General features: G+C 31.4%; 3 protein-coding genes and 6 non-coding genes across 9 annotated transcripts; 2 read left to right on the forward strand and 7 right to left on the reverse strand.

Annotated features, from left to right (window-relative positions):
* The first annotated feature begins 886 nt into the window (after nucleotides 1-886).
* LOC11410601 (acyl-coenzyme A thioesterase 13) lies at nucleotides 887-4016 on the forward strand. Its single transcript, XM_003615523.4, has 3 exons — nucleotides 887-1183; nucleotides 2222-2362; nucleotides 3741-4016. The coding sequence occupies exons 1-3, from the start codon at nucleotides 983-985 to the stop codon at nucleotides 3882-3884; spliced, it is 486 nt and encodes a 161-aa protein (XP_003615571.1). The 5' UTR covers nucleotides 887-982; the 3' UTR covers nucleotides 3885-4016.
* Nucleotides 4017-8103: 4087 nt separating this feature from the next.
* LOC112422283 (small nucleolar RNA Z152/R70/R12) lies at nucleotides 8104-8215 on the reverse strand. Its single transcript, XR_003012651.1, has one exon. It is a non-coding gene; the product is annotated as a small nucleolar RNA Z152/R70/R12 (small nucleolar RNA).
* Nucleotides 8216-8310: 95 nt separating this feature from the next.
* Nucleotides 8311-8396, reverse strand: LOC112422282 (small nucleolar RNA R11/Z151). Its single transcript, XR_003012650.1, has one exon. It is a non-coding gene; the product is annotated as a small nucleolar RNA R11/Z151 (small nucleolar RNA).
* Nucleotides 8397-8501: 105 nt separating this feature from the next.
* Nucleotides 8502-8598, reverse strand: LOC112422281 (small nucleolar RNA Z157/R69/R10). Its single transcript, XR_003012649.1, has one exon. It is a non-coding gene; the product is annotated as a small nucleolar RNA Z157/R69/R10 (small nucleolar RNA).
* Nucleotides 8599-9137: 539 nt separating this feature from the next.
* On the reverse strand, nucleotides 9138-9273 carry LOC112422292 (small nucleolar RNA snoR83). Its single transcript, XR_003012660.1, has one exon. It is a non-coding gene; the product is annotated as a small nucleolar RNA snoR83 (small nucleolar RNA).
* Nucleotides 9274-9553: 280 nt separating this feature from the next.
* Nucleotides 9554-9638, reverse strand: LOC112422296 (small nucleolar RNA snoR31). The gene has a single exon (XR_003012664.1). It is a non-coding gene; the product is annotated as a small nucleolar RNA snoR31 (small nucleolar RNA).
* Nucleotides 9639-9722: 84 nt separating this feature from the next.
* Nucleotides 9723-9808, reverse strand: LOC112422348 (small nucleolar RNA SNORD25). Its single transcript, XR_003012710.1, has one exon. It is a non-coding gene; the product is annotated as a small nucleolar RNA SNORD25 (small nucleolar RNA).
* Nucleotides 9809-14706: 4898 nt separating this feature from the next.
* LOC11410603 (uncharacterized) lies at nucleotides 14707-15888 on the reverse strand. Its single transcript, XM_003615525.4, has 3 exons — nucleotides 15712-15888; nucleotides 15496-15583; nucleotides 14707-15347 (listed from the first exon to the last, which is right to left on the reverse strand). Exons 2-3 carry the CDS (start codon nucleotides 15536-15538, stop codon nucleotides 14905-14907), a joined length of 486 nt encoding a protein of 161 aa, XP_003615573.1. The 5' UTR covers nucleotides 15539-15583; nucleotides 15712-15888; the 3' UTR covers nucleotides 14707-14904.
* A 4004-nt stretch (nucleotides 15889-19892) lies between these two features.
* On the forward strand, nucleotides 19893-24205 carry LOC11409888 (laccase-4). The gene is made up of 6 exons (XM_003615527.4): nucleotides 19893-20083; nucleotides 20568-20719; nucleotides 20962-21206; nucleotides 21329-21457; nucleotides 22306-23229; nucleotides 23741-24205. Exons 1-6 carry the CDS (start codon nucleotides 19988-19990, stop codon nucleotides 23869-23871), a joined length of 1677 nt encoding a protein of 558 aa, XP_003615575.2. The 5' UTR covers nucleotides 19893-19987; the 3' UTR covers nucleotides 23872-24205.
* The last annotated feature ends 1672 nt before the right edge of the window (nucleotides 24206-25877 follow it).

A 25877-nucleotide genomic window follows, 5' to 3' on the forward strand; every position in this document is an offset into this window, starting at 1 on the left:
CTGTAATGATCTATTGATGTTGCATTTGGAAGTTTGGGAATGAGGGCTACGATGTTTGAGTTAAAACGAGGAAGTATCCATCCCAAAGTAGAAAAGTTCAAGGACAACTTTGATGACATCTTGAACTATCACCCAATAATAAGTTTGATAAAATAGCATTCCAAAGCCATTCAAACCAGATGCACTTTCTTTGTTTAAAGCAAAAACTGTTGCTTTAATTTCCCACACTATCGTTATGCACTTTCTTTGTTTAAACTTTAAAGCAAAAACTGTTGCTTTAATTTCCCACACTATCGTTACATCAGTTGTTATTAAATCAAGATTAGTCAATACATATTTCATATTAATTTTTTGGTTAAATTACATGAGATGTCATTTAAGTTATTTAATTGTAATAAATTAGTCCTTTAAGTTTTTTCGTATCATTTACGTCATTTAAGTTATTTAATTGTAATTTTTAGGTCCCGAATAACTTAATTTTTAAGATTTAAAATATTCTAAATTATTACGGTTAACTAACTTAAACCTAATTGATACAAAAAATACTTAAATGACCAACTTTTTACAGTTAATTAACATAAAGAAGCTAAGTGATACGAAAAAATTTAAAGGTTCAATTTGTTACAATTGAATAACTTAAAGACATATGATGTAATTTAACCTTATTTTATTTTAATATAAATTAAAACTTTGTTATTTCAATATAATAATCATCGATGTAGTGCTTCAAAAGTTGTTAAACAACTAGTTGTTAAAATACCAGAACTCTAAAGTTAAACTCACCTATATTTATTTATTTTATGGTACAAAACTCGCCTTTATTTTATTTACTAAAGAAAATAGATACTTATTCATATAAAATGTGTTGAATAATAAAAAAATGAAAATGGTAAATCCACTAAGCAGAGAAACTAAAAATGGGTAATGAAATGAAAGTAATAACCTGAATCTGAATAGAGAAAGAAACGCAATCAAATCAAAGATGGAGAAGACGAAGGAAATCCTGCAACGGAAGCTAAGCCAACAAGAAACGGAAGCCTTGTCACGACTCCAATCGGTTCCTGCCATAAGAGCCGGCGATAACTCAAGCTTCTATGAACATTTCATTCTCACCGGAATCAAAGTTGAACAAGTCCAACCTGGTTTCATCTCATGCTCTTTCATAGTTCCTCCTCGTCTCACCGTAACTCACTCACCTCAATCCTGCTTCCTTCATCTCTTCTTAATTTCATCATCATCATTTCTTTTAATTTCATTCTAACAACTTTGTTTTAATCATCTTTAGTACAATTAATCTTATGAAACTTAGATTAGTTGCTGAGTATTTTAAGAATGACATTAATAAATTGAGTGAAAGTAGTTTTATTTTTTTATTTTGAAAAAGTCAAACCAGCAAACTGAAATTGGTTCGGGGAGAATTGAACATGAGACCTCGAGAGGAGCAGACTTTGATCCTAAGCCAACACTACCGGACCAACCCAAGTTGGTTATTGAGTGAAAGTAGTTAAATTTACTTATATGTGAGACCATCATATATGAGTCTTTTTTATTTACATTTGAGATCATAGAGAATATTGGATATGTAACTACAATAACTAAACGTGTGCAGGCACGCCTGCGTTTATGGAATGTATAAACTTAGAGTGAGAAAGCACGGTGTAACTGAAATTGCTAATTTTGTATGTATAAAGTTTTAAATGGATGTTTCAAACACATATCTTGTCAAGTATGTATATACTCTTTTCATGGTAATTGTGAAACTTGTGCTTGTTTGGTATCGCCGTGAGTTTGGCAAAATTATGGTGCCACCGTGATGCCAAACAAACATACACTTGGTAGTTATGCTTATGTTTTAGTATGAAACAGTTAAGGAAAATAGTTTTCGTGTGAGCGAGCAGGGTCTACAGTTTAGAGAAATAGAATTTTCTCCTTACTAAGAGTCTGAGAGGTCATACAGTCTTACTTGGATGTTCAATATTAAATTAAGGAAAACAAGTCATGATTAATCTATATAGGATGAACAAATTTGTTCCTTTCACCTATCACATCTTGGTATTACGGAATAAAATCGCATGTCTTTGTTTTTCTCGTTAAAATTTATTTATTTGTTTAGGTGTTATCTTTTTAAGGGGGAAGCGAAAGGGGGGTCTAAAAACATGTGATTTCCATTTCTGGCGTGATATGCTTCTGTATGAACATGTTGGATTTGCTTCTATTACAGGACAGCACTGGGAAGATGGGTAATGGTGCAATTGCAACTCTTGTGGATGAGGTTGGAGGTGCTTTAGTCCATCAAGAGGGTCTCCCCATGAATGTTTCAGTCGACATGTCTATTTCTTTTCTTTCAACTGCTCATGTTAATGTAAGTCTGTCGAAACACCTTTTTTTAGGTGATTTTATGTCATGCTCTGTAGTCTAGGTTGGTTATATACTATTTTTGCCAGGTTGAGCTTGGTTATACTTAAAATAGTGAAAGTGAACTTAAAGGGTGAAAATCAACAGTTGATGTGAATTAAACCCTGCATTCCATCAGGATACATATATAATTTTTACAAGTTGTATAAGTTGGAAACTCTGTAGCACAAACACTTCAGATTGAAGGTGTGTTCAGTGTTGGACATTTGTTGGTGTTTAACACTGACATGCGTGGTTACATCCAGTCACTTTCATTTTCTCAAACTGTTTGTTAGGGTAGACATGTTAGTACATTATAAGTTGAAAATATAAAAATGACTTTGTATCAAACTATGCACAAAGTCCACACTTAGTACACTAGTTTGTTTGTTTTTTGGTTATAAAAAAGGGTCAAAGACCCAAACAAGACAAACTTACTAACTAACTACTTAAAATAATGTTCCTAGACAGGGATGACCCTGACAAATAATGAAATAGAAAACTACTTAAAGCATGCTCAAGCTCATTAAGCACTAGAGTAACAAAAGAAATGTTGGACAAGCTGAGAGATGACAGCTTACCTGATCTCCGTTTAGCTTCATGCCAGATATGTTTCACTTGAATCCTCCAACTGTGAGCTATTAGCCTCCTAATCTTCACACCCAACTTCGGAAGAGTAGTCTCATAAATCACAGTCCCCGTTAGTCACCAAACTCACCAAAGTTTGAGAATCACTTTCCGCCAAAACTTGCTTGAAGCCAGACTGGCAGACTCCCAAGTGAGTTCCAACCCAGTTAACATTTAATGCCTCACAATGTCCCAACTTGCGCGTATAAGTATAACCCCTAATCCACCTCCCATTCTCATCCCTGAGTAAGCCACCACATAGTACACTAGTTTCTAATTTCTATACTAATAGCATTGATAAAGTTTGTGAATTGATGATTCTGAAATATTATTCAGATTATTCACTTGTATATCCTGCATGTAATGCTTTTATAGATATACTATCCAACGGTGTAGTATTTTATTTCCTTCCAAATTATTGTTAGCCTGCGTCTTAAGGTTACTTCAGACTTTGTACCTTGTTCTTTAATGTGTGCTGCTTGTAGTCACTTGCCACAAAACCTGTTCTCTGTTTTTTGGCTTCAGACTTAATGTTCAACTGGGTTCTTTTTACCACAACTACAATCCTAAACCCAATTACGAATTTATATGCTCTTCTTTACTCTCTTTCCTTCTACTGTGTTTATCAACGTGCATTCTTGTAATCATATGAACCTTGATATATGTTTTTGCATACTTTAATTGTTGTGTGTTAAATATATACATTTATTTTATTGCAGGATGAACTAGAAATTACTTCTAGGCTATTAGGAAGGAAAGGAGGTTATTCCGGAACAATTGTTCTTCTAAAAAATAAAGCTACTGGAGAATCAATAGCAGAAGGCCGACATTCACTATTTGGTAGGCATAATAGCAAAATGTAATTCTTATATTGTAGATGTACATAAATATACGCAATAATATCAGGGTTTTCTTTTGGAAACATATTTGGAATGGATGAGCACATAATTGGCATTTTGTATATAAAAAAATGAAACAAAATTTCCATGTGATGATGGTGTGGTGTGTTTAGTGTATGTTTGGATTCATTTTTGTGATAGATGATTCTAGAAGTAAAAATTGATTTTTACATCTGTTGTTCTCAAGAAAATTGATTTTACATCTTTATAAGAAATGCATGGTTTTCACACAGAGCTCTTCTACCCTGTTGAAGGCAAGCTTTCCGAATGCAGAACAATAATATAGTAAACCAAAATTTGAGATCCTGTCCTACTCAAAAGGGTCAAGAACTAAAAAATATATACTAAACATGAGAAATATGTAATAAAAAATATATACTATATCTTCAGATAGCTCATGCAAGAATCCAGCCTTCTATATCTTTCCTGTGCCCTGTTGAGTGAAATTTTTGCAGTTTTTCTATACTTGATATTAGATTTCGAGACAGTACATATTGACTTTAGCTTAATTTTAACTTATTTATTCAGCAAATACAGCTTTTCAATCAGAAGTTATATCTGAAACACAAGTAGTTAATTTAATCATAGAAGAACCTACTCCAAATACATAATAAGCAAGCTTCCTTAAAGTGCTCTTGATATTTACATACAAAGCAACAATCACCCTATTAACAATGATATAGTTGCACTCCATTACTTAAATAAAAGAAAGTGCAATGTAACATACACAAGTAACATAAATAATACCCAATCATCAAAGAACAACAAACTGATTAGTCTTTTCCATCTACCATGATTTATTGAAAACATGACATTCAATATTTACCACCGCAAATGTAGTGTTTCCTACATGAGGGATTCAATGCACTATAATTTAGACAGTCGTGTTCGTCCTACACATCGCTAAATACATGAATCAATCAAACTATCCACCCCTTACCTTGGTTTATACATGATTTGCTCACAAAAAAGAGTTTTGAATTGAGTCCTCACAAATCAATTGTGAAACTCTACCAAAGAAGGATAGAATCAAAATTGAAGTCCAAAATAGAATTTAGAGCAAGAATCAATAACATTAGGAGTGAATAGAATTTAGAGCAAGAATCAAGAACATTAGGAGTGAAAAGAGGCTTATTCAATTGTTGGAAATTGGGAAAGGGAAATTTCTAAGGTTAAAATCACTTTTTTAACACTTGAGGTTGCAAAAGGTTGATCAGGAGTTGGGGAAAGAGAGTTTTTGGATGATTGAGGGAGAGTTGTAAGAGGCGAGCTTGGCACTCCAAAATTTTAGAAAAAAGGTTTAAGGAAAACCATTGATCGTTTAAAACCCCTTAATAGTGTGCAATTATGAACGCCATCACACAGGTCAATCACATTGCAGCGCATATGATGCATGATACAAACGTGAGTTCCGCGTAAACATCACTCACACATGCGAGCTACTCGGGTCGCACGGCAATGCAAAACATAAGTTGAAATTCTTCCTTATACCACCCTTGCACAAGCGTGCAAACTAAAGTGTCTGTCACCATTGAATGTTGGACCTCATGTTCAGAATTTGAGTTATGTGTGCAACAACACATGGACCTTGCGCAAGAAAATATTTAATATCAGAGGAGGTAATGAAAATTCGACAACGAGGGCAAAGTTGGGGAACAAATTTCGTTTTTTTTTTTGTGTTACAAAACAATTTAGTTTTCAATGGAAATTACTTTCACATACCCATACACATAAATTGAAGGCTTAATACATCATTTGATTCCCTAAGTTATTTTAAGTTTTCACAATTTAGTCTCATAAGTGTTCCTCCGTTTACAAATATGGTCATTTCTATTAGTTTTTTTTCTTCAAAAAACATTAAGTTTGTCTAGGTGGCTTTGTTACGTGGCATAACCCTTACATTACTGAGAAGTTAGAGAGAGAATGAGGATACAGAGAAGAAAATGTAGGGAGAATGTGAATAAAACGAAGAGAGAGAATAAGAAGAAATGAAAGGATGAAGAAAGGAAATATGAAGACAAAGACAAGGAGAAGAACTCGAAACTCAAATCCAGGTAGGTTTCCTCTTCTTCGTCACGAATCGCAAGTTCAAAAATGAATGTTTGTTTTGATTAGGGTTTTGAACATTTCAACGATTTTTTTACCTTTTAAGGTTCTGTATGCATGGATTTGGATTAAGGCAATTTTTGTCTGTATGTTAGTCAAACTAGGGTTTTATACTGTTGTGTTGTCTATGAGCCTTTTTTTTTTCGAATATTGTGCATATATTTGATTAAGGTTTATTCCTTTCTTAAATTAATGGTTTAAAATAGATGGACCAACGATTTGAGTGTGTTATCCATGGGAGTTTGGTAGTTTTCTCAACCCTAGGAAAGTTAAAAGAATTAGGTTACCAATGTCATCCAAGTATTTTCCTTTGGCAGGTCGTCAAGGTTTTATTTTGTATTTTCGTTTTTTATTATTTAACTATAAATTATATTTCATTTTTTGTTTTATTTTCTTTTAAGCCGTTTTATTTTAGTCTTAGTCTTTGATCTCATTCTTTATGTCCATGTGTCACTATACTATTGGTCTTTGGTCCAAACTTGCTGCCATTTTGCATTAGATCCCTTGAGGGATATTTTGGTCTTTTATCTTTATCAGAGAAACCCTAATTTTTAGTGGTATTTAAAATCCAATTTATTGCACTGTCCAAATAAGTCAAAGAAGGCTTCAGAATTCAGCAGCAGCAATTATTACAAACACGAAAAAATATTCATCTCTGATACAGTTTTGAATCATACCTAACAATTTCTCCCAAATTTTGAAAAAAAAGGTGAGATTTGATCCAAAACTGTAGGAGAGAAGTAATTTCGTGTTTGTAATCTGCAACGTTTTACTGACTGATTGGAGAGTGCAATAGGAGGGGCATTAAATACAACTAAAAATCAAATTTCTCAGAGAAAAGACAAAAATATGTAATAAAGGGATCCAATGCAAAATGAGAGCAAAACACGCCTTGGAGAAAAAATTTGGACCAAGGACCTATGGACGAAATGTTAAATAAAATAAAACACCTAAAGGCGTAAAAGAAATGTTAAAAATAAAACAAAAGTGAATTAAATAAAAAAAAATGAGGTATTCCAAAATTTTGTCAAAATACTAAATTTTACAACATTTAAGTCCTTTTAGTTTACAGAATAAGGTCTTTTTAATTTTACAAAATTTCCAAATTAGTAAGAACATAATTCTGTAAAACTAAAAAGACATAATTTAACCTTTCAAAACTCTAACTTGGAAATCTTGTAAAACTAAAAGGACCAAAAGTAGAGTTTGTCTATATGCAATAGTACAAATGTTAATGCAATTAAAAGAAGTAACTTTTCATTAAAAACCAACAATTATTTATTAAAAGCTATATATTTAATTAGGAATGAATGAGGCGTTTCCTAGACCAAATGGTATTTGAATAAAGAGAGAGAAGGCATGAATTTATTTTAGAAAGCATTGAAGAAGATTTAATCCAGATATTACAGAAAGAGAGATGACAAGATTTTTTTATAGAGTAATGAAAATAATTAGATGTGTGAGGTGTATTGTGTTATTGTGCTTGCATATAATCCAATGGCTATAAAAATATTGGTCCATTATGGACCAATACTTACAGAAGTCCATGCTAAACGGCACCTTGAATAAAACCCATCAATCAGGGACACAACACAATCAGTTTGGCAAAACTGAATTTTTCCTTCAAAATTGGTAAATGGACGCAATACATTACATACACAACAAGTGATCATTGTTAAGCAAAACTGAATGATTGTTAGTTTCAAAGTAATGGTTTTTTTTTAACATAAAACTGTGCAAATTGTTTCTAATGACTGAGAAAGTAAATTAAATTGATTATTGAAGTTTCCACAACATAGATGTATAAGCATGGACTATTTAGTGCAAAGAATGAATCTTTGTACTGAAAAATCCATGTTGTAATTCTATGAGATATTGAATCCAGAACCTGTAATACATACTCAATGAAAAAATAATAAAAAATCATGATGTATAATTGATTTTAATTTACTAGCATTCCTATCAACAACAATTTGCACTGATTTACCATCAGCAATGGACGCTAAACAAATAATAAATTCAATATGCATCATATTAAATACTTCTGCTGATAGACCAAAAAAATTTGAAATTTTACGGTGCTCAGTGGAAGGAGAAGTCGTTTTAAAAAAAAGCTCACGGCAAAACCTTTACGATTTTGTCCACTGCCCATAAACACTTCCTTGGTGTTTTTATCTCATCATAGCACCAATTAATAGATAAATTAAATCAGAGGAACAAAAACAAATGAATCAGAGCTACAATATTATAGAAAACAAACTATGAAACAAAAATTATAAAAGAATGGCTTCAGTGTGTGTAACATTCAGATCATAGATATAAAATCTCACTGAAATCCGCTAAGATAAAGTATATTATCATCATAAGCCAAATAAGCATTCACCTATTAGACGCAATTATAAAGCAAAAATAACGAAATTTCAGAAAAAAATTAACAGAGAAGAATCAAGATCAAATTATCATGATATTTGAAAATTGTGTGCTCAGACAGCCAAGGGGTTGTAATCAGATTCTGGGTGAAGATTCCCAGATCAGAAACTCTAGTCCACATAAGTATCATCACAGCACAATACTAATATTTAACAGAAAATACAATAAAAAAAACAACAAAAAGAAAATTAATTGAAATTAAGATTCATAATTTGATAATCAAAGTCACTGTTAGGAAGATGCAGCTCGCAAAACTAGGTCAATTTATCAGAGACCCCCACCCCACTAACATAATTGTAAGCTGGTTCCGTATCTAACATTCTCAAACACCTTAAACCTCAAATGCAATTTAAACAATTTAGAGATTAAAAGTGTTCCAGAATGTTAGATGAAGAGCCTGCTTCAAGATGTTCCAACTTTATGCAAAGTCCAATGATATTTTAGTTGCTATAATGTCAATTCCATCGCCCCATCCACTTCAATTTCGGTTTCTATGTTTGAAATCAAAGTAATGCAAAAACATTTGAGAAAACAATATCAGAAACATATGTATACAATTACAAAACAGAAAACAGATATTCAAACATTGTTTGAGAAAAGCATGAAATCAAACAAACAGAAATCAATTTTGATAAAAACTGAAAACCAACCCTAAAGGGACCTAAGAGATGAGTGAAAAATGAATATGCGGCATAGTTACTAGTAAACACCTTGATGTAATAATCAAATATGGCATTTATCAGCGAAACTTCCAACACTTAATTTTGGCCTCCCATGAATCAGTTTAAGAACTTCAATATTCAATCTTAACTGGGATTATGAAGGCCAAATAAAAAAGTTACATAGGGCTAATCAAAATTTAACATGATGTTAGAAAATAAGAAATTAAAGACAAGTATGAATTATGCACATCATCAGAATGGAAAGTTCATCTCATCCACAACATATGTTGTGTAGGAAGGTGTCCTAAGATTTATTCCAAACTCATCACATGATAGTGCAAATTCAAACTCCTCAAATATTTACAAATTATAAATTAACACAACATTTGATGAAAATTAATCTAAAAGCAAAACATTGCCATTATAGCCCAAAATGTAGATTCAGAAACGTAATAGATATATTTGGCATCACTATATCAGATCAAGTGTTGGATTATATATTTTGCTTCATCATTATCTACCAAAGTAAAAACACTTCAAATCAAATTATAAACAACAAAATAACTATATAAGCATCAAATTAAGAAAAGTGGAAGAATAACTAGTTAACTCAGTCCCTTAGATGTTCAATAAAAATGCGATCATACCCGCAATTCATTACAGGTCTGTTAAAGACTCATCACAGTTAACTAGTGAAGCCCCATTTAATCAAATCACCCAAAAGCGAAAACCCATTAATAAAAAAACGATTTTTAAGAGAAATTAAGAATTTAGTTGTTCTTGCGTTCTCCCAAAACCAAAAAAAGGGGGTTTTGGAAGTGAATTGAAAGAACAACACATATTAATATTGCTTCAAGGGAACGAGTCTAATGGGAATTGAATTAATCCGCAATGACTAGATAGTGAAGCATACTACTACTACATTATGAATTGAAAAATTAACAAGAGAAATGAACAAGATTGTGAGAAAATTGGAAAACCCTAGATTTCAAATGGGGGAAGGAAAAAGTGGATGGAAACGGCGCATGACAAATTAGCTCTTGTGTGCCTCTTTATATAATGAATGAATCTATGATTTTCCCTTTTTTTTATTTTTTTATTTTTTTTATAAATAAATAGATTTTGATTCATCTCTATGTGTGTGTTTGGTTCTGAGGTGTGTAGAATTAATTCTGACAGAATTGATTCTGAAAGAATTGATTTTGACAGAATTGATTCTGACAGAATTGATTTATGTTTGGATGCAATAATGCAGAATTGATTAAACAGAATGATTGTTGTTTGGATAGTTTTGATCAAAATTACTTTTGAATGTATAATTACCAAAATAGACATAGTTAAATACAAATAAATAGAAATTACTAAATTAAGATAATTAAGTGCAATATAGTCCTAAAATATAAGGTATTACAATACTAACATCATGAAAATAAAAATTACAAATAGATAATAGAATTTAAAGTGCAATAGAGTATTAAAATATTATTACAAAACTAACATAATGTGTATTATAGTACTAAAATATTGATATAATAATTTAAAGTACAATACTAATTATTTTGCCTGTGCTCAATAATTTCATTGCGGATTATGTTTCGAACGCGATCCATCTCTGACGATGAAACTACATTTAAAACTTGTGATTGATCCAAGTTAGATGAGCTATCATCATGAGAAAAGTGGACTGTGAAGGGGGAATGGAATTAATAGAATTGAGAGTTAAGACTGCAGAAAATAAATGTTATTCTCTTCACCAACATTTATTTTAATAAGACTGCAGAAAGAAAAAATTCGGTTGGAGAAGGGTTAGAAAAATTAATGAGGGCAGGGATGGAATTAATAGAATTGAGGGTGTAGAATTGATTCTAGGAAAGTAAGAAGCTAGGAATTGTAGCTTCAACTAGAATTGCTTTTGGAGGATAAAAGCTATTTTGAAAAGCCAAACCAAACATGTTAAATATTGCAGAATTGCTTTTGAAATGCTCCAGAATTGATTCTGGCTTTGCAAAAGCCAAACCAAACAGAGGCATAAATATTTTCATTTTTTGTTTTAATTCTCTTTAAAAAAATGACTATTAATCCTCCAAAAAGAATTATCATCCTTCTTGGTTTTTAAGTTAACTCATGTGTATAGTTTTAAATATTGAATATTTGGTCTTTTAAATCAACTCATGTATACAAAATGAAATATTGAATTTTTTTGTTGTGGTATGTTTAGAATATTATAAAAATATTCTAAAAAAAATAGTTTTTCTAATAAAACATTAATTAATAGTTAAATATGAATTTTATATTTTTTATATTTAAAAATTCATATTTAATTTATGTTAAATTTTTTTAAACATATTCTTATAATATTCTAAATATTCCAACAATAATTCTTTCAAAAACCTAAGGGTGTGTTTGTTTCAAGTTATAATTGTTGATTCCTGGGAATAAAATGATTGGAATGTATATGTCTATGTTTGTTACAAGTTTACTAAATTTTATTCCCGGGTATAAAATGTTCCTGGGAATAGAAAAAATTTCCCATGAAAAAGGGTGGGAATAAAGTTCCCATGGAGATGAGAATAAATTCATAAATAGTTTACCTATTATAATCCCTATTTTTATGGTTCCTAGGAATATTATAAAGCTAACCAAACATATTTTTTCTAAATTCCTTGGAATAAAATTCCCATCTTTATATTCCAAGGAATGTTATTCCTAGGAATAAATTTGGTAAACTTGAAACAAACACACCCTAAAAGATATACAAAAAGTTTATCAATGTATTTTAATGGGTCCACCACAAAACAAGCAGGGGCAGGCCCACCATAAGACATGGCGTGGCTACAACCACACGAGATTTTTTTTTTTTTTTGAAGAAATAACCACGCAAGATTATTACCTTTTTTTTACAACTATATTGAGTATATACTTAGCGCATCACCTATTTACATATAAACTTACAACGGTTTAGTGGAAGAACATTTGTTTAGCAAGAGCTTGGTTCTCGGTTTGACTCCCAAAAATGGCTTGTTGGATATGTTTAAATGTTTCACCGTCATATATAACTTTTGAATGTCCAAATTTAAAAATCCTTCATAATTTAATATAAAGAGTTGATTCCTCTTACAATAAGCACATATGTCATCGCAAGTTCCTTTCATGGTGAAAAAAGGTTTCAAACAACACAAATTTTTGCATAGTTTGTTTTGTTCATGTACTTACATCCACCACATAGCAAATGTTTTAATGTTTAATTTCATACTTATTTTATTGGCACCCTAATGTCACCAAAGTATTTTTCTAACAAGTGATGAGAAGAAAAAAATTCAAATTTTCTTTTCATGAAAATCCAACACGTGACATGTGGAATTAGATACGCATAAAGAACTACTGTATTTTGTAATAATCACAAGTATCTTTTATCGCAAGTTCCTTCTACCGATGAAAAGTTTGTCCATGTATCTGTAATGGTCTACCAAATAGCAAATGATTCAATAGAATTGTTAGTTAATCACGGTTTTAATATTTAATCTCATATTTATTTTTAAACCATGCATCTTATCTACCATTTCCACACTTAGTACACTAGTTTCTATACCAATAGCATTGAGAAAGTTTGTATGATGATCCTGAAATATTGTTAAGATTACTCACTTATATAGCCTGCAACAATCTAATGTCTCTTATGTGAAGATATGGTATACCCATTTGTTATGGTTACTTCAAGCTTTGTACTTTGTTCTTTGATGTGTATTTAGTGCAAACACTTGACGCAGAACCTGTTCTAAGCTTTTGGCTTTACCTCGGACTTAATGTTCAACTGGGTTCTGTGTACCACAAGTACAACCAAGTTATCGACGTGCATCAATTGGGTTCTTTGTACTTAGTAACTCTCTTTCCTTTTACTGTGTGTATCAACGTGCATTCTTGCAATCATATGCACATTGATATATGTTTATGCATTTATTTTATAGCAGGATGAACTAGAAATTATTTCTTATCATGAGATTCTCTATTGCAGGATTAACTAGAAATTAGTCTCTTTTAATAAAAAAACTAATTTTAAAAAATCAAATTTGTATATAATTGCTTATCATATGATTCTCTATTAGAAATTCCGTCACGTGTCATTAGAAAAAGACTTTCTTAAAATAGATAGAAACCCATCCTGAATTTTCATCACCAATTTCATGTTGTAACCAAACTCAGTTATAAAGTTTTAAATTATAATGCCTTAAAACCAGACAAAATACTAAAATAGTACAGCCAAAAATATATATACTTCAATTTCCCTATAAAATAATCTGTCCAGAATAGACAACATTTGAGAGAATACATAAAAGAATTAAAACCGATGTACGCAATACTAGCAAATATCAGCTACCCAAAGGTGATTAGAGTTCAGTAAAACAGATCATAACAATGAAGTTGATGGGGAAACCAAACAAAAGCCAGTGTGTGTACTCAGTTTCATCACTACTTTCCATACAAACAGATGCAAATCATACAAGTAGAATTGACTGCAGGGACTGCACGTTTGGACTGGAAAACGATGCTGACACCTACGTCGGTAGATCTTGGTCACGCTCCTCTACACTAACGAAAACAAACTTTGCAAATGCAGAAGAGTAAAGCTACAGAAAATAGCTGTATAGCAAGATAATAAACAAAAATTTGAGATCATATATATCCTACTCAAAAGGGTCGAGGATTAACAAAAAATCTAAACATGAGAAATTTTCTACTGTATGTAAACTTCCCTTGACATATAGTCTACTACTACTACTACTATATCTTAAGATCATAGCTCATGCAAGAATCCACCCTGCCATATCTTTCCTGCAGCACCCTGCATTGGGTAAAAAAATAATGCAGCTTTTCTGTAATTGACATTAAATTTTAAGACTGTACACATTTACTTAAGCTTAATTTTACTATATATTTAGTTAGCAAAAACAGTTTTCAACCATAGTAGCTGTTTGAATCCTTGACAAAACAATAAGTAACTGTTTTAATTCTTAATCACACAAATAAACTACTCCAAAACACATACATAAACACAGTTGGCTAATGTGCTCTTGATCTTTACAGACAAAGCAACAATCACCCTCTAAACAATCCCATCACCCTCATATGCATCACATTTTTGGGTAGCAGCTGGTGTGTGCATACTCAGACTGCTATGAAAGAAAAAAGAAGTTCCTCCTATATAGTAAACCGGCTCCCACCCACCCCAACATAAATACTAAGGTATACAAACATTTGTTATTCGGGAAAAAAAAAGAAAGTAAACCAGCTAAAAAAACCACATTTTCTATTGATTTTTTTGCTTTCAAACTTTTTGTTGTATGGTCAGGTGATTTTTTGTGTGTTTTATGCTTCAAAGACAATATACATTCCTTGATCATTCATGCAAGACATGTTACCAAGTTGACCAGAGGTACTCTTAGCTATCAATACTTAAGCACTTAAACCTGAATCTTTTTTTCATGCACCACAGAAAAGAAAGACTCAGGTCCCAAACTCCATTGAATCTCAAAATCATGATAGATGCCAGTAGGCATTTCATTCAAAACTTCAGATAGTAAATGGAAATATTCACAAAAAAGCCAAATCCGATAAGAAAAAATAAGTCACATACAAATAATACCTAATACCTCATATCCGAGAACAACAAATATATTAGTCTTTTAAGTCTACTGTAATTTATTAAAAACATAACATTCAATATTTATTATTTACCAACACAAATGTAGTATTTTAGTCCTCAACATTAAGGATTCAATTCAACGCACTCATTGATCTACATCAAAACCCTTCTCCTGAAGCTCACCAATAACTTCATTCCTCATCCTAAACCAAAGCTTCTGAGCCTCTTGCTCAAACTTCTTATCCTTGAGCTCTTTCTTATAATCACTCTCATCCATATCATTCTCCACCATCCCTTTAGGTCCAATAGTTGTTCCAATCATCCCCCCCTTTTTAATAAACTCCTCCATAGCTTCCTCGTCTCCCGGATACGGAAACTCACGCCGCTGATACAAATGCTCCAGCTCTTTCTCTTCCTTCGGCATTGGCTTCAACGTCCACCAACCCAACGGCGATGTCTCGTTGAATAACCATGCTGCACCCATCACTGCATATGTGCATGCCAAAGCCTTCCCCATTTGTTTCCAGAAGTAGTAATTATTCGGCCCCAACCCAATTTTCTTCAGAAAATATTGGGCATGTTCTAAACCTGCATTAAGATGCATAAAAGTTATATAAAATGTAAAAAGTTATTGGATGAGACATTTCATCGAACACCTTGTGTGCAATGTTGGATTGTGTAATAGTAAGTGTAATTGGTTTAACAAGTGTTTTAAGATAGTTAGAAAGGTGCGTACCTGTTTTGGGTTGCGGTGTTTCGAAGAAGCGTTTACGAGGCATCGAGAATACGAAGTGAAGTAAATATGGAACGATGATGGTGTTTTACTGCAGGGAAATAAGATTGAATTTGAAGTTAGGGATTAGAAAAAAACATTTGAAAGATTATTGTAGTTACTACGTATTAGAATAGAATCAAAGTATATAGTGAAATCATTGAAATGAAATAAAGATACCTGGGATTGGGAATGAGTGAAAATGAGAAGTGTTTCTGCAAAGGAATTGTATAAAAGCTGCTACGCGGGGAATACGAACTACAGTCGAAGCAAATTTTATCAAACCCCTTTGTCTTTGAGATCTATTTTCATCCCTTCCCTGTCTAACATATTTCGAGTAAATATACTTCCAAAGTTTTCATAAGCTAATTAATTTGATCACTTCACTGAAAATTTTACTCCCTCCCGACATTAAATTTTACTCCTTCTAACATATTTCGAGTAAATTTTACTTCCAAAAAAGTTTTAGTCCCTGACATTAAATAATTCTATTAAGTGATAATGTGTCACAAATTTAACAATGACATGGCATATAATATGTTAGAGATTTAAGTGAAAGAAACTCAATAACCACTTTAATGGAATGCTCTGATTCTTCTTAGTTACATTGTTTTTAGAATAAGGCCAATCGGTTTACAAAACTTCGACACCACAAGAAACGCGACAAAGCTCACACCACTCAACCCCGACAAAAGCCGGAAAAAATAATCAAGTCTACCATAGTTTAATTATTAGGTAACCAACCAAGACCATCATTCTTAGTTGTAACTTTTGTGAAAATACATAAAGGATGTAAAGTTTCATTGCATTTTCGAAGACGCCTTGGTTAATTTTGATTTTTGAATTAAAGTGTGCAAAATAACAATTTTGTTCCAAGTAACTATATATTCACAATCTTAACCGAAAAAAAAAGTATACACAATCAAATTTTGTTTCTCAATCATAAAGACACAAAAAAATTATGGAGTTTTTAAACAAAAATTAATTATGAAATTTAACTGTCATGCTCCACCATTTGTTCATTAAATGAGTAGCTAGCGCTCAAAAATGTTATTGGTAAGCCTCAAAGTAATCCTCTCAATCATGTAGATTGTGACTCTTCCAAAGTTGCACTCCTCATGCATGTTTGTTCCTGGACCTGCGAAAAATTTAAAAATTCACCCCATAAACCCCCTTCTTGCTAGAAAGTTGCACTCCTATGACATTGAAAATAGGTGAAAAGAATCTTCTCCCATTTCTTTCCACACACAAAGGTGAGTTTCAACACTGCGTTCTCTCAAATGTAATCTACGAGTTAACAACACATTCATGCACACACGGCAAATAATATTCTTCACTATAGACAAAACTTTAAGCATCAAATGCTCCCAATCACCTCGAAGTTATTTTGTTCACACATAAATCTTTTAACTCATCAATTGTTTGCATCGTTACCCTTTTCGTTAAAAAAAATTGAGGTAGCAGTTAAGTACTGACATGGTAGGTCCACATTATAAAAAAAGAACTATTTTGTTCATAAACTCAACAATCTGCATCCTCTTCCTTCTATCGTCGTCATAATCTTCAACATCACCTTCATCACATAAACCCAAAAATTCAAAAGTCTAGAATCCAACAAGATTAATGTTCATCACTTATCACATAAAAATAAACCGAAAAACTATATTTATGTTATCTAAAAATATAATTACAAACCGGATATGTGTTTAAACGTTTTTTGGGAATATTATGAAACTGGAAATCAGAGTGCATTCAGAAATCTCATGTGGGAGTGAATTCAAAGTTGATCGAAAAAGGTTGAAAGTGAGGTGAAAAATAAAGTGTAAAAAGTTAAATTATAAAATGACAAAATTGACATTTTTTATAATTTGTAAAGGTGAAGATACAAATGTAAATGTAAGAGTATAAGATAACATTTTCAGACCTATAATACCAACTCATGACTGACTTAAGTAGGGCTAGATTTAAAAATTAAAAAAAAAGACAAAACTATGACATTTTATAAATCTATTTAGTTAAAAATGTCATAATTTTGGTCATGTATGAAAATGTCTGATGTCTTATTAGTTTCTTTGGGGGATTAGGAGAAAATGGAATAGGCTGTGTAATAAAATGGCGGCAGGGGTTAGTAAAATGTGCGTTAATTGAAATGAATTAATAAACCTACAAGTCTTTTTCAACAAGATGAACTTATGGGACCGCTGGGTCATTGGGGAGCTCGGGCGACCGCTCGCATCGAATTTTGAACAACCACATAAGCAAGAGAGACGCCACACTCTTATCCAAAACCTTAAGGTAATGTGTTTATGGGTCTTCTTACTTATATGGTGTTCATCCTTTACTATTTTATCTGATATGGAACATATAACTCACACTTGCAAACTAACGGGAACTTCTTACCACAAAAAGAATAATAAACTATGGAAACAAAACAGGAGTGCATAAATCTAAGTAGTTTTTATTCAAAAAAATAAAATAAAATACCTGAGTAGTTTAATGAGATGAACTGCTACCAACTCCTCAAATTTTTGGCTAGGTAGGGGAAGCTTCTGTTGATCAAATAATCTCTCACCAGTACCAGCAATTACTGAAAACCATTCTTCATCAGTAAACTTTTGTTGGGCTAACTTACCATCTCCACTGTTTTCGTCCTATCGTGAGTGCTTTTGTTGATAATTAAAAGCTATCGATTATTTTATCTCATTTAAAACATGCAAGCATTGACCATAAATTATAGTTAAACCGATGATAATACTGAAATTGTTAGGACGGATGTTATGATTGAAGCTCAAACTTCGATCTTTCCATTTATGTATGTGAGTTTTAACGGTTACTTATCATTTCGTCGATCTAACAAAAAATACAAGCACCCTTTTAATTATTTTTAGTCTAAACAATTAATACATATAGCTTGTTAATAATCGTGACGACATTTTTGTTGGTCAAGACTTATGAAGATACCTTATGAATTAATAAAACAAGTTAAATGACATTATATATAGTAAAATATTATGATATTTTTCGTACGATAGTAAAATATGATCGAATGCACGTATAAATTTACACAATATATACGAATTAAATTATTATTTTAAATAATTTTAATATATGATAAAAGTATAAATTTTTCAGAGATTAGTCATGATCCATTTTCAATGTAAAATTCTCTATCACGACAAGCACCCGATTTTATCGGATTTCTTAGTAGTTTCTACCCGGCCTTAAAACTTCTTTATTTTTTTTTAATATATTTTAAACACCCTCACTCTTCATAGTAGAGTTATTACGTGTAATTTCTTAACATATATCCTAAAGACACACGTATGGAGGACAAATTACAAACTATACAAACATACCATTCATTTTAAAATTGTAGAAGAATTTTGTGATGGAGAAGTTTGCTAACAACCAATCAAATGACCAATTACCAAAATTCCAAAGACAAACTTTAAGTTTACAATTTCTTCATAATTTGTTGTGGCGTATATGTCATCTCTTTGACTTAAAACAGGTAGATTCAGATTACTGTGCATCCAATCCATTGATTAATTGGTACATATGTTAGATGGAATCGTTGTACTTTACACAAAATAGTTGGACCAAACCCAATATCTGATGTGGTCACCAAGTCTAAAAGAGAGAAAAAGGAAATAAAATTGTGACATTAATAAGTGAAGTTCAATAATCTTAGCTTCAAAAAGTGTCTTTGGTTGATGGATAACAACTTTATGTGACCAACAAGAAAAATATTAGAACTTTCTGGCCAGCTTCTTTTTGTTTTTATTTTTGTGTAGACCGTTTATTTTACTTTTTGTTTGTGCTTATGACACTACCAAAAAAAGATTAAATGATCGAGTAAAATTTAGAGATAAAACATGTAAAATATCTCTCTAATTCAGTCACTTAGTTTTATGATAATATATAAAATTAGAGAGTTCCCTTCAAAAAAATAATATTAGAGAGATGTTTCTTTTTTTTTCAATAGCTAATTGTTACTACTTTTATTTTCTCTAGTAGTGTACAATATTTTTAAAGTGTCCATTATTTATATGATATATTTTTTTTAAATATGTTCAGGTTTTCAATAAATATAATTAACCGCGACATATTTAAATAAATAATCGCATTGCGACTGCAATTCTAACCACATCAATCACATTTGACCAAAATTCTCCGCAATGTTAAAAATCACGATGCAATTGCAACGATTCTGTATCGTGGCCTATATTCAAAACACTGTTAAATTCGAAACACTGTTATAATATGTTATGTATATTTTTCAACCAACTTATTAAAAGGACTTGACAACAAAGAGTACCATATATAAGGTTGTTCCATTCTCCTCAATTTGCATAGTGAGCTCCACACAAAGTATAGCTAGCTACAAAAGGGAAAGCTAGGTATATATAGAGCTTCTGTGTTTGTGTGGAGGCAGAGACAATTCAAATAAGTGATTATGGGGATTATGTGTATTAGAATCATATTTCTACTAGCTGCTTATTGCTTGCTTCCTCTATCTGTGGATGCCATGGTTCGCCACTACAAGTTCAACGTACGTGCATTATTTACAATTCTGGTGTTATTATTATTAGTCATAGTTTTATTATCAGGGATAAAAAAAACAAGATAATGCTATATTAATATTCAAGTTTAATTTATTAACTTGATGAAGTTAGAGAAAATAAATACGACATCAAATTGCATATATGCTTAGAAAAACATGCATGCATACAAGAATCCTAGGGATATTTTTGTTTTGGTTTCTCTTTACTATTTTTTATCTATTTGTCTGTATAAAAATATCATTAACTTTTTTTCAAAAAAAATTATACTAATATGTACCAAACCATTGTTCTGTTAAGTTTGTCTACCAATTGTCATCTTCAAATTGTATTAATTTTTGAGCAATGCAAGGCACTCAAGTTTGGTAGATGTTACATGTCATGCACTTAGACTTTATTTTTGTTCTTGTTGACTCCTATATCTACTTCATGACCATTAAGGTTGATAATGTTTTATTATTATTGTTAATTCAGGTGGTGATGAAGAATGCCACAAGATTGTGTTCAACCAAACCCATTGTAACTATAAATGGGAATTTCCCTGGCCCCACCATCTATGCTAGAGAAGATGATACTGTTCTTGTTAAGGTGGTTAACCATGTCAAATACAATGTTAGCATCCATTGGTGAGTGTGCTACAATTCATTACTTCATATACATTATCTAAATATGCTATTTAACCTTAATTAATCTTATACAATATGAATGTTAAACAGAGTCCTCAATGCATTGGTTAAACAATCAAAACAAGTAATTTGTTTATAAAATATAGTGTAATATTACTTAATCAAATGTCAAAATTTATATTTACGAAACAAATTTTCTATTTATAGTTTCCTTAACCATTGCCCTTAAAATTGATCGATAGGCATGGAATCAGACAGTTGAGAACAGGTTGGGCTGATGGGCCAGCATACATAACCCAATGCCCAATTCAACCAGGCCAGGTCTATATGTACAATTTTACCCTCACAGGACAAAGAGGAACACTTTGGTGGCATGCACATATACTTTGGCTTAGAGCAACTGTACATGGTGCTATTGTCATTTTGCCTAAGCTTGGAGTTCCTTACCCTTTTCCTAGACCCCACATGGAACAAGTTATCATATTGAGTTAGTTCTTCTACCTTTTCCTTTATATTTTTTGCTAATAAATACATCACTTCATAGAGTTTTTTTTTTAAATGGTATAGGGATCATGGTTCATAAACCTTACAATTTTCAATTTTGTTTAGGTGAATGGTGGAAATCAGATACTGAGGCTATAATAAATGAAGCTTTGAAATCTGGATTGGCCCCAAATGTCTCTGATGCTCACACTATCAATGGTCATCCAGGGCCTGTTCAACATTGTGCTTCACAAGGTCAAATCTACAAAATTAACCTTCAATGTTAATACTTCGGATTTTGGGGGTGGGAAAAGAAACTCCATTTTTATTTCTCATGTATAATTCAACAAAGCCCAACATTGAGAGAGAAAAAAGGAACTTCTTTTCCCACCCAAAAATTACTTCTGAAGTATGTTTTCAAAAACTTTCAGATAAAAATACAAAAAATTGCTTGTTCAATAGTATACTTTCGAACGAAAATGTATGAGGTGGTAAAAGGGGCTCTTAATAAAAATCATTTATAACCGGGTTAAATAATTTTTTTAGTAATAAAAATACAACTATCTTTCTAGTAAAAATCATGTTATTTTCATTATAGTTATTTCTTACTATTTTTTGCACAAAATTTCATTTATATCTTGTGTGTGTATTTGTACAAATATATTTTCTTTTAAAGAGTATTTGTACAAATATATTAGAAAATAACATTATGATATTATGGTGAAATATAATTGAAATTTTACATAAACCATATACCAATTACCATGTCAATCTCTAATTTTTTAACTCTAAAAATATTTCCTACCAAGAAATAAATTATAAATGAATAATTTATGTAATTAAAAGAAAAACACAAATAATTTACCCAAAGGTGCTTATATGAGATGACACACTTTGTCGCGTTAAAACTCTTAGGGAGAGTTTGTCGTCCATTTGGGTCCCAGAATGCTCAAGAGATTAGTCTCTGCAGTTGTGCGTGGAGGATACCCAGATTACAACAAAAAAATAAACACACAAAATTTCAAAAAAAAAAAAAAGATTATTAATTCTTCGAAGTAACATAAAATGAGGTTTAACAACATTTTCATTTTTCAATTATGCAGAAGGATTCAAATTCCAAGTTGAACCAGGAAAAACCTACTTGCTAAGAATAATCAATGCAGCACTAAATGAAGACCTATTCTTCAAAATTGCTGGACACAAATTTACTGTTGTTGAAGTTGATGCTGCATACACAAAACCATTCAAAACAGACACAATAGTAATAACACCAGGACAAACAACAAATGTACTTCTCAAAACCAACCATGCAAGTGGCAAATACATGGTAGCAGCTTCAACATTCATGGATGCACCAATTGCAATAGACAATGTAACAGCCACTGCCACATTACATTACCCAAATACCCTTGGTTCAACAATCACAACACTCACTTCACTACCTCCAATAAATTCAACAAAAATAGCTAACAGTTTCACTGACTCATTAAAAAGTCTGAATTCCCATAAATACCCTGCTAGAGTCCCTAAAAAAATTGACCATTCATTGTTTTTTACTGTGAGTCTTGGTGTTAACCCTTGTGCTACATGTCCCAATGGTAGTAGAGTTGTTGCAGCTATAAATAATGTAACATTTGTCATGCCTAAAATTTCACTTCTTCAAGCACATTTTTTTAACATTAGTGGAATTTTTACTGATGATTTTCCTAGAAAACCTGAAATAGTATATGATTTTACTGGGAATAAACAGCCATCAAATTTTAGGACTAATAAAGGGACTAGGGTTTATAGACTTGCTTATAATTCAACAGTTCAATTAATTTTGCAAGATACTGGAATGATAGCTCCTGAGAATCATCCTATTCATCTACATGGATTCAATTTCTTTGTAGTTGGTAAGGGACAAGGGAATTTTAATCCTAAAAAGGATACTAAAAAGTTTAATTTGGTTGATCCTGTGGAGAGAAATACAGTTGGTGTTCCATCTGGTGGATGGACTGCTATCAGATTCAGGGCTGATAATCCAGGTAATGTTATTTGAAAACCCTAGGGTATTTTTCTCTTTTTTATACAAGAGTAAATATTTAAGTTTGGTACATGATATCGTAGCTTTGTATGAATCTACTCTTCACATTATTGATATTTTAAAATGATCACTGAAATTAGCTCGGTTGGTAAAGGACAATGCATAATACATGCAAGGTTCGGGGTTCGAATCCCGATTACCACAAAAAAAAAATTCAACGCTATAATGGTATTTATAGAGACTAGAATGACATAACGTTGGTAATATCATGAATGAATTTGAAAATAAATAAATAATGTCAGAGATGTATTTGATAACATATTCAAACAAGCGTCAAAATTCATTAATATTTTTTAATTTCATGAATTGTTTTGAAATATTAATAATTTGGGGACTAAATTGACACATTCCTGGAATTTCAAGGACCAACTAATGTAATTACTCTTTAAAAAAGAGTTGAATTTTGGTGTCACAATTTTTTCTTATATGATATATTGTGTTAATCTTTTCAGGGGTATGGTTTATGCATTGTCATTTGGAAATTCACACAACTTGGGGATTGAAGATGGCATTTGTTGTGGACAATGGTAAAGGACCAAATGAATCTTTACTACCACCTCCAAGTGACCTTCCCAAGTGTTGAGAAGATTAATACTAATTTACAACCTTTGCTTAAGAAGGAAGAGTGGAAACATGCAAGGAAAACTATATATACATTCCAATCCAAAGGAAGTAAACTATCAAAGATAATAACAAGATTTTCTTGGAGAATAAGACCTATTAAATTAACATGTCCTCAATTTCTCTGTTTTTTTCCATTCATTTTATATTTTAATTTTTGTATTGTTGGTATATCATTTTTTTTCTCCTTCTTGAAGAATAATTTTGGATTATTGAAAACAATGCTAATCAAAATTTTGGTTTACATTTCTCATTGATTATACAATATAATAAAAGTGGACGAAATTTAGACTTTACGTAGAATTTTTGTTGTTGTGATGTCCAACGTACGAACCCAGACCTTATATATATTATGCATTATCCCCAAACTTTATGTATAATAGTTAAAGATGATAAATGTTTTTTTATTGAAAGAAAATATCATAAGTGTTGTTCTACTGAAAAAAAGAATCAGCTAGAATATTTCGTTACATGTGGAAAAGGATTAAGATGAACTCAAATTATTCAAGAATTTTAAATTGATATCATCTTTCCCCTGTATGGCAATGATCTAGCTTTAACATGTTAGTCTATTAACTTACGGTGATACTAATAATCCATAATTAGTTTTTTTCACTCATATATGAAAGCATGAGAGATAAGAGTTGAAAATTATATATAAGAAAAAAATGTTTGAAAATATGCTAGTAACATCCTTTTTCCAACACTTCATATTATGAAACAATAGAAAACTAAAATGAATCTTCATTATTAACAAATGAGAGAGTTAGAATCAGTATATAGGCAAACTAATTGTACTACACTAATCTAGTTGTACTACACAATAGCTGAAAGTACAATCTAATAGTATAGGAGAGGTTGCTTGCATTGCAAGTTATCAATCTCTAAGTGTTATTAGTTTCATCTGTGTGCTTAGTGTGTAATACTTCAATACTCAATCATTTATTGGATGAAACATATCTCAATCCCATCGCTATATGTGAGATGGATTTCTATGTTAATTATGAGTTCTACATGAGTTTTATCTAATATAAAAGGAATTTTTATGTTGGAAAGAGAGTGTTTCCAACACTTTCACAAGATAAAAACATTGAAATACATGGAACGTACATGGCCGCAAGTGAAGTACTATACTTTGTTGGGTGAGTTTTCAGTTCGATGGTTTAGACCGACGTCATTGTTTGTTGGATGAGACACTTTCTTGGTTGGGTGAAGACTTGATATTCCTCTTTCTAGTTCAATGTTTGCAGCTTTCATTCTTGTTCAAATTAACTTCACATCGTGTTGAAAAAAAATAGTAAAACTACAAGAAATATGAATATAAACCTAGTTTTACAATATTTACAATAATTGAGGCTTTTTATCAATGACATGGCCAGTGGCAGAGCCAGACAAAAAAGTTTGGAGTGACCGCCATCAAAATAAACCAAAAGATAAAAATCATGTTGCATACAACAAATTTAAGTTGTAATAAATTTCGGCCTTCCTCTTGAAAACAAATCGATTTTTCGACTCTTCATCTTAACTTTTATGCTTCAAAGAAACAAATTTATCAATTTCAATTTAACAATGTGTAATGAACAAGAATGGTTGAAATTGAGAAATGAAACAATATAGTAAATTTCAAAGTATAAATTTTATTTATTTATTTTTAAATTGGGGTGCCAAGGCTCCCCCTTGCACCCCCTCCACCACTAGACATGCCATAAAACAAATTGCACGAGCGTTAGTCGTTAAAAGCATGAGAGATAAGAGTTGAAAATTATATATACGAATAAAATGTTTGAAAATGTGTTAGTAACATCCTTTTTTCAACACTCTAATACTCACTCACTCATCGGATGAAACATATTTAAATCTCACCGCTATATGTGAGACGCATTTCTAAGTTACGAGTTCTACACGAGTTTTATCTAATATAAAAGGAACTTTTATGATTTCTATATGAGTGATATCGTCGATTTACCT

Source organism: Medicago truncatula, chromosome 5 (assembly GCF_003473485.1).
Source record: "Medicago truncatula cultivar Jemalong A17 chromosome 5, MtrunA17r5.0-ANR, whole genome shotgun sequence".
Classification (NCBI taxonomy): domain Eukaryota; kingdom Viridiplantae; phylum Streptophyta; class Magnoliopsida; order Fabales; family Fabaceae; genus Medicago; species Medicago truncatula.

What these genes read in the sequence shown, in the direction of transcription:
- LOC11409888 (XM_003615527.4), top strand. Translation starts at nt 19,988, where the DNA reads ATGGGGATTATGTGTATTAGAATCATATTTCTACTAGCTGCTTATTGC. An exon ending in TACAATGTTAGCATCCATTG is followed by an intron (nt 20,720 to 20,961) that starts GTGAGTGTGCTA and finishes ATTGATCGATAG; the next exon opens with GCATGGAATCAGACAGTTGA. An exon ending in TCAACATTGTGCTTCACAAG is followed by an intron (nt 21,458 to 22,305) that starts GTCAAATCTACA and finishes TCAATTATGCAG; the next exon opens with AAGGATTCAAATTCCAAGTT.
- LOC11410601 (XM_003615523.4), top strand. Translation starts at nt 983, where the DNA reads ATGGAGAAGACGAAGGAAATCCTGCAACGGAAGCTAAGCCAACAAGAA. An exon ending in TAGTTCCTCCTCGTCTCACC is followed by an intron (nt 1,184 to 2,221) that starts GTAACTCACTCA and finishes CTTCTATTACAG; the next exon opens with GACAGCACTGGGAAGATGGG. An exon ending in TTTCAACTGCTCATGTTAAT is followed by an intron (nt 2,363 to 3,740) that starts GTAAGTCTGTCG and finishes ATTTTATTGCAG; the next exon opens with GATGAACTAGAAATTACTTC.
- LOC11410603 (XM_003615525.4), bottom strand. Translation starts at nt 15,538, where the DNA reads ATGCCTCGTAAACGCTTCTTCGAAACACCGCAACCCAAAACAG. An exon ending in AACACCGCAACCCAAAACAG is followed by an intron (nt 15,348 to 15,495) that starts GTACGCACCTTT and finishes ATCTTAATGCAG; the next exon opens with GTTTAGAACATGCCCAATAT.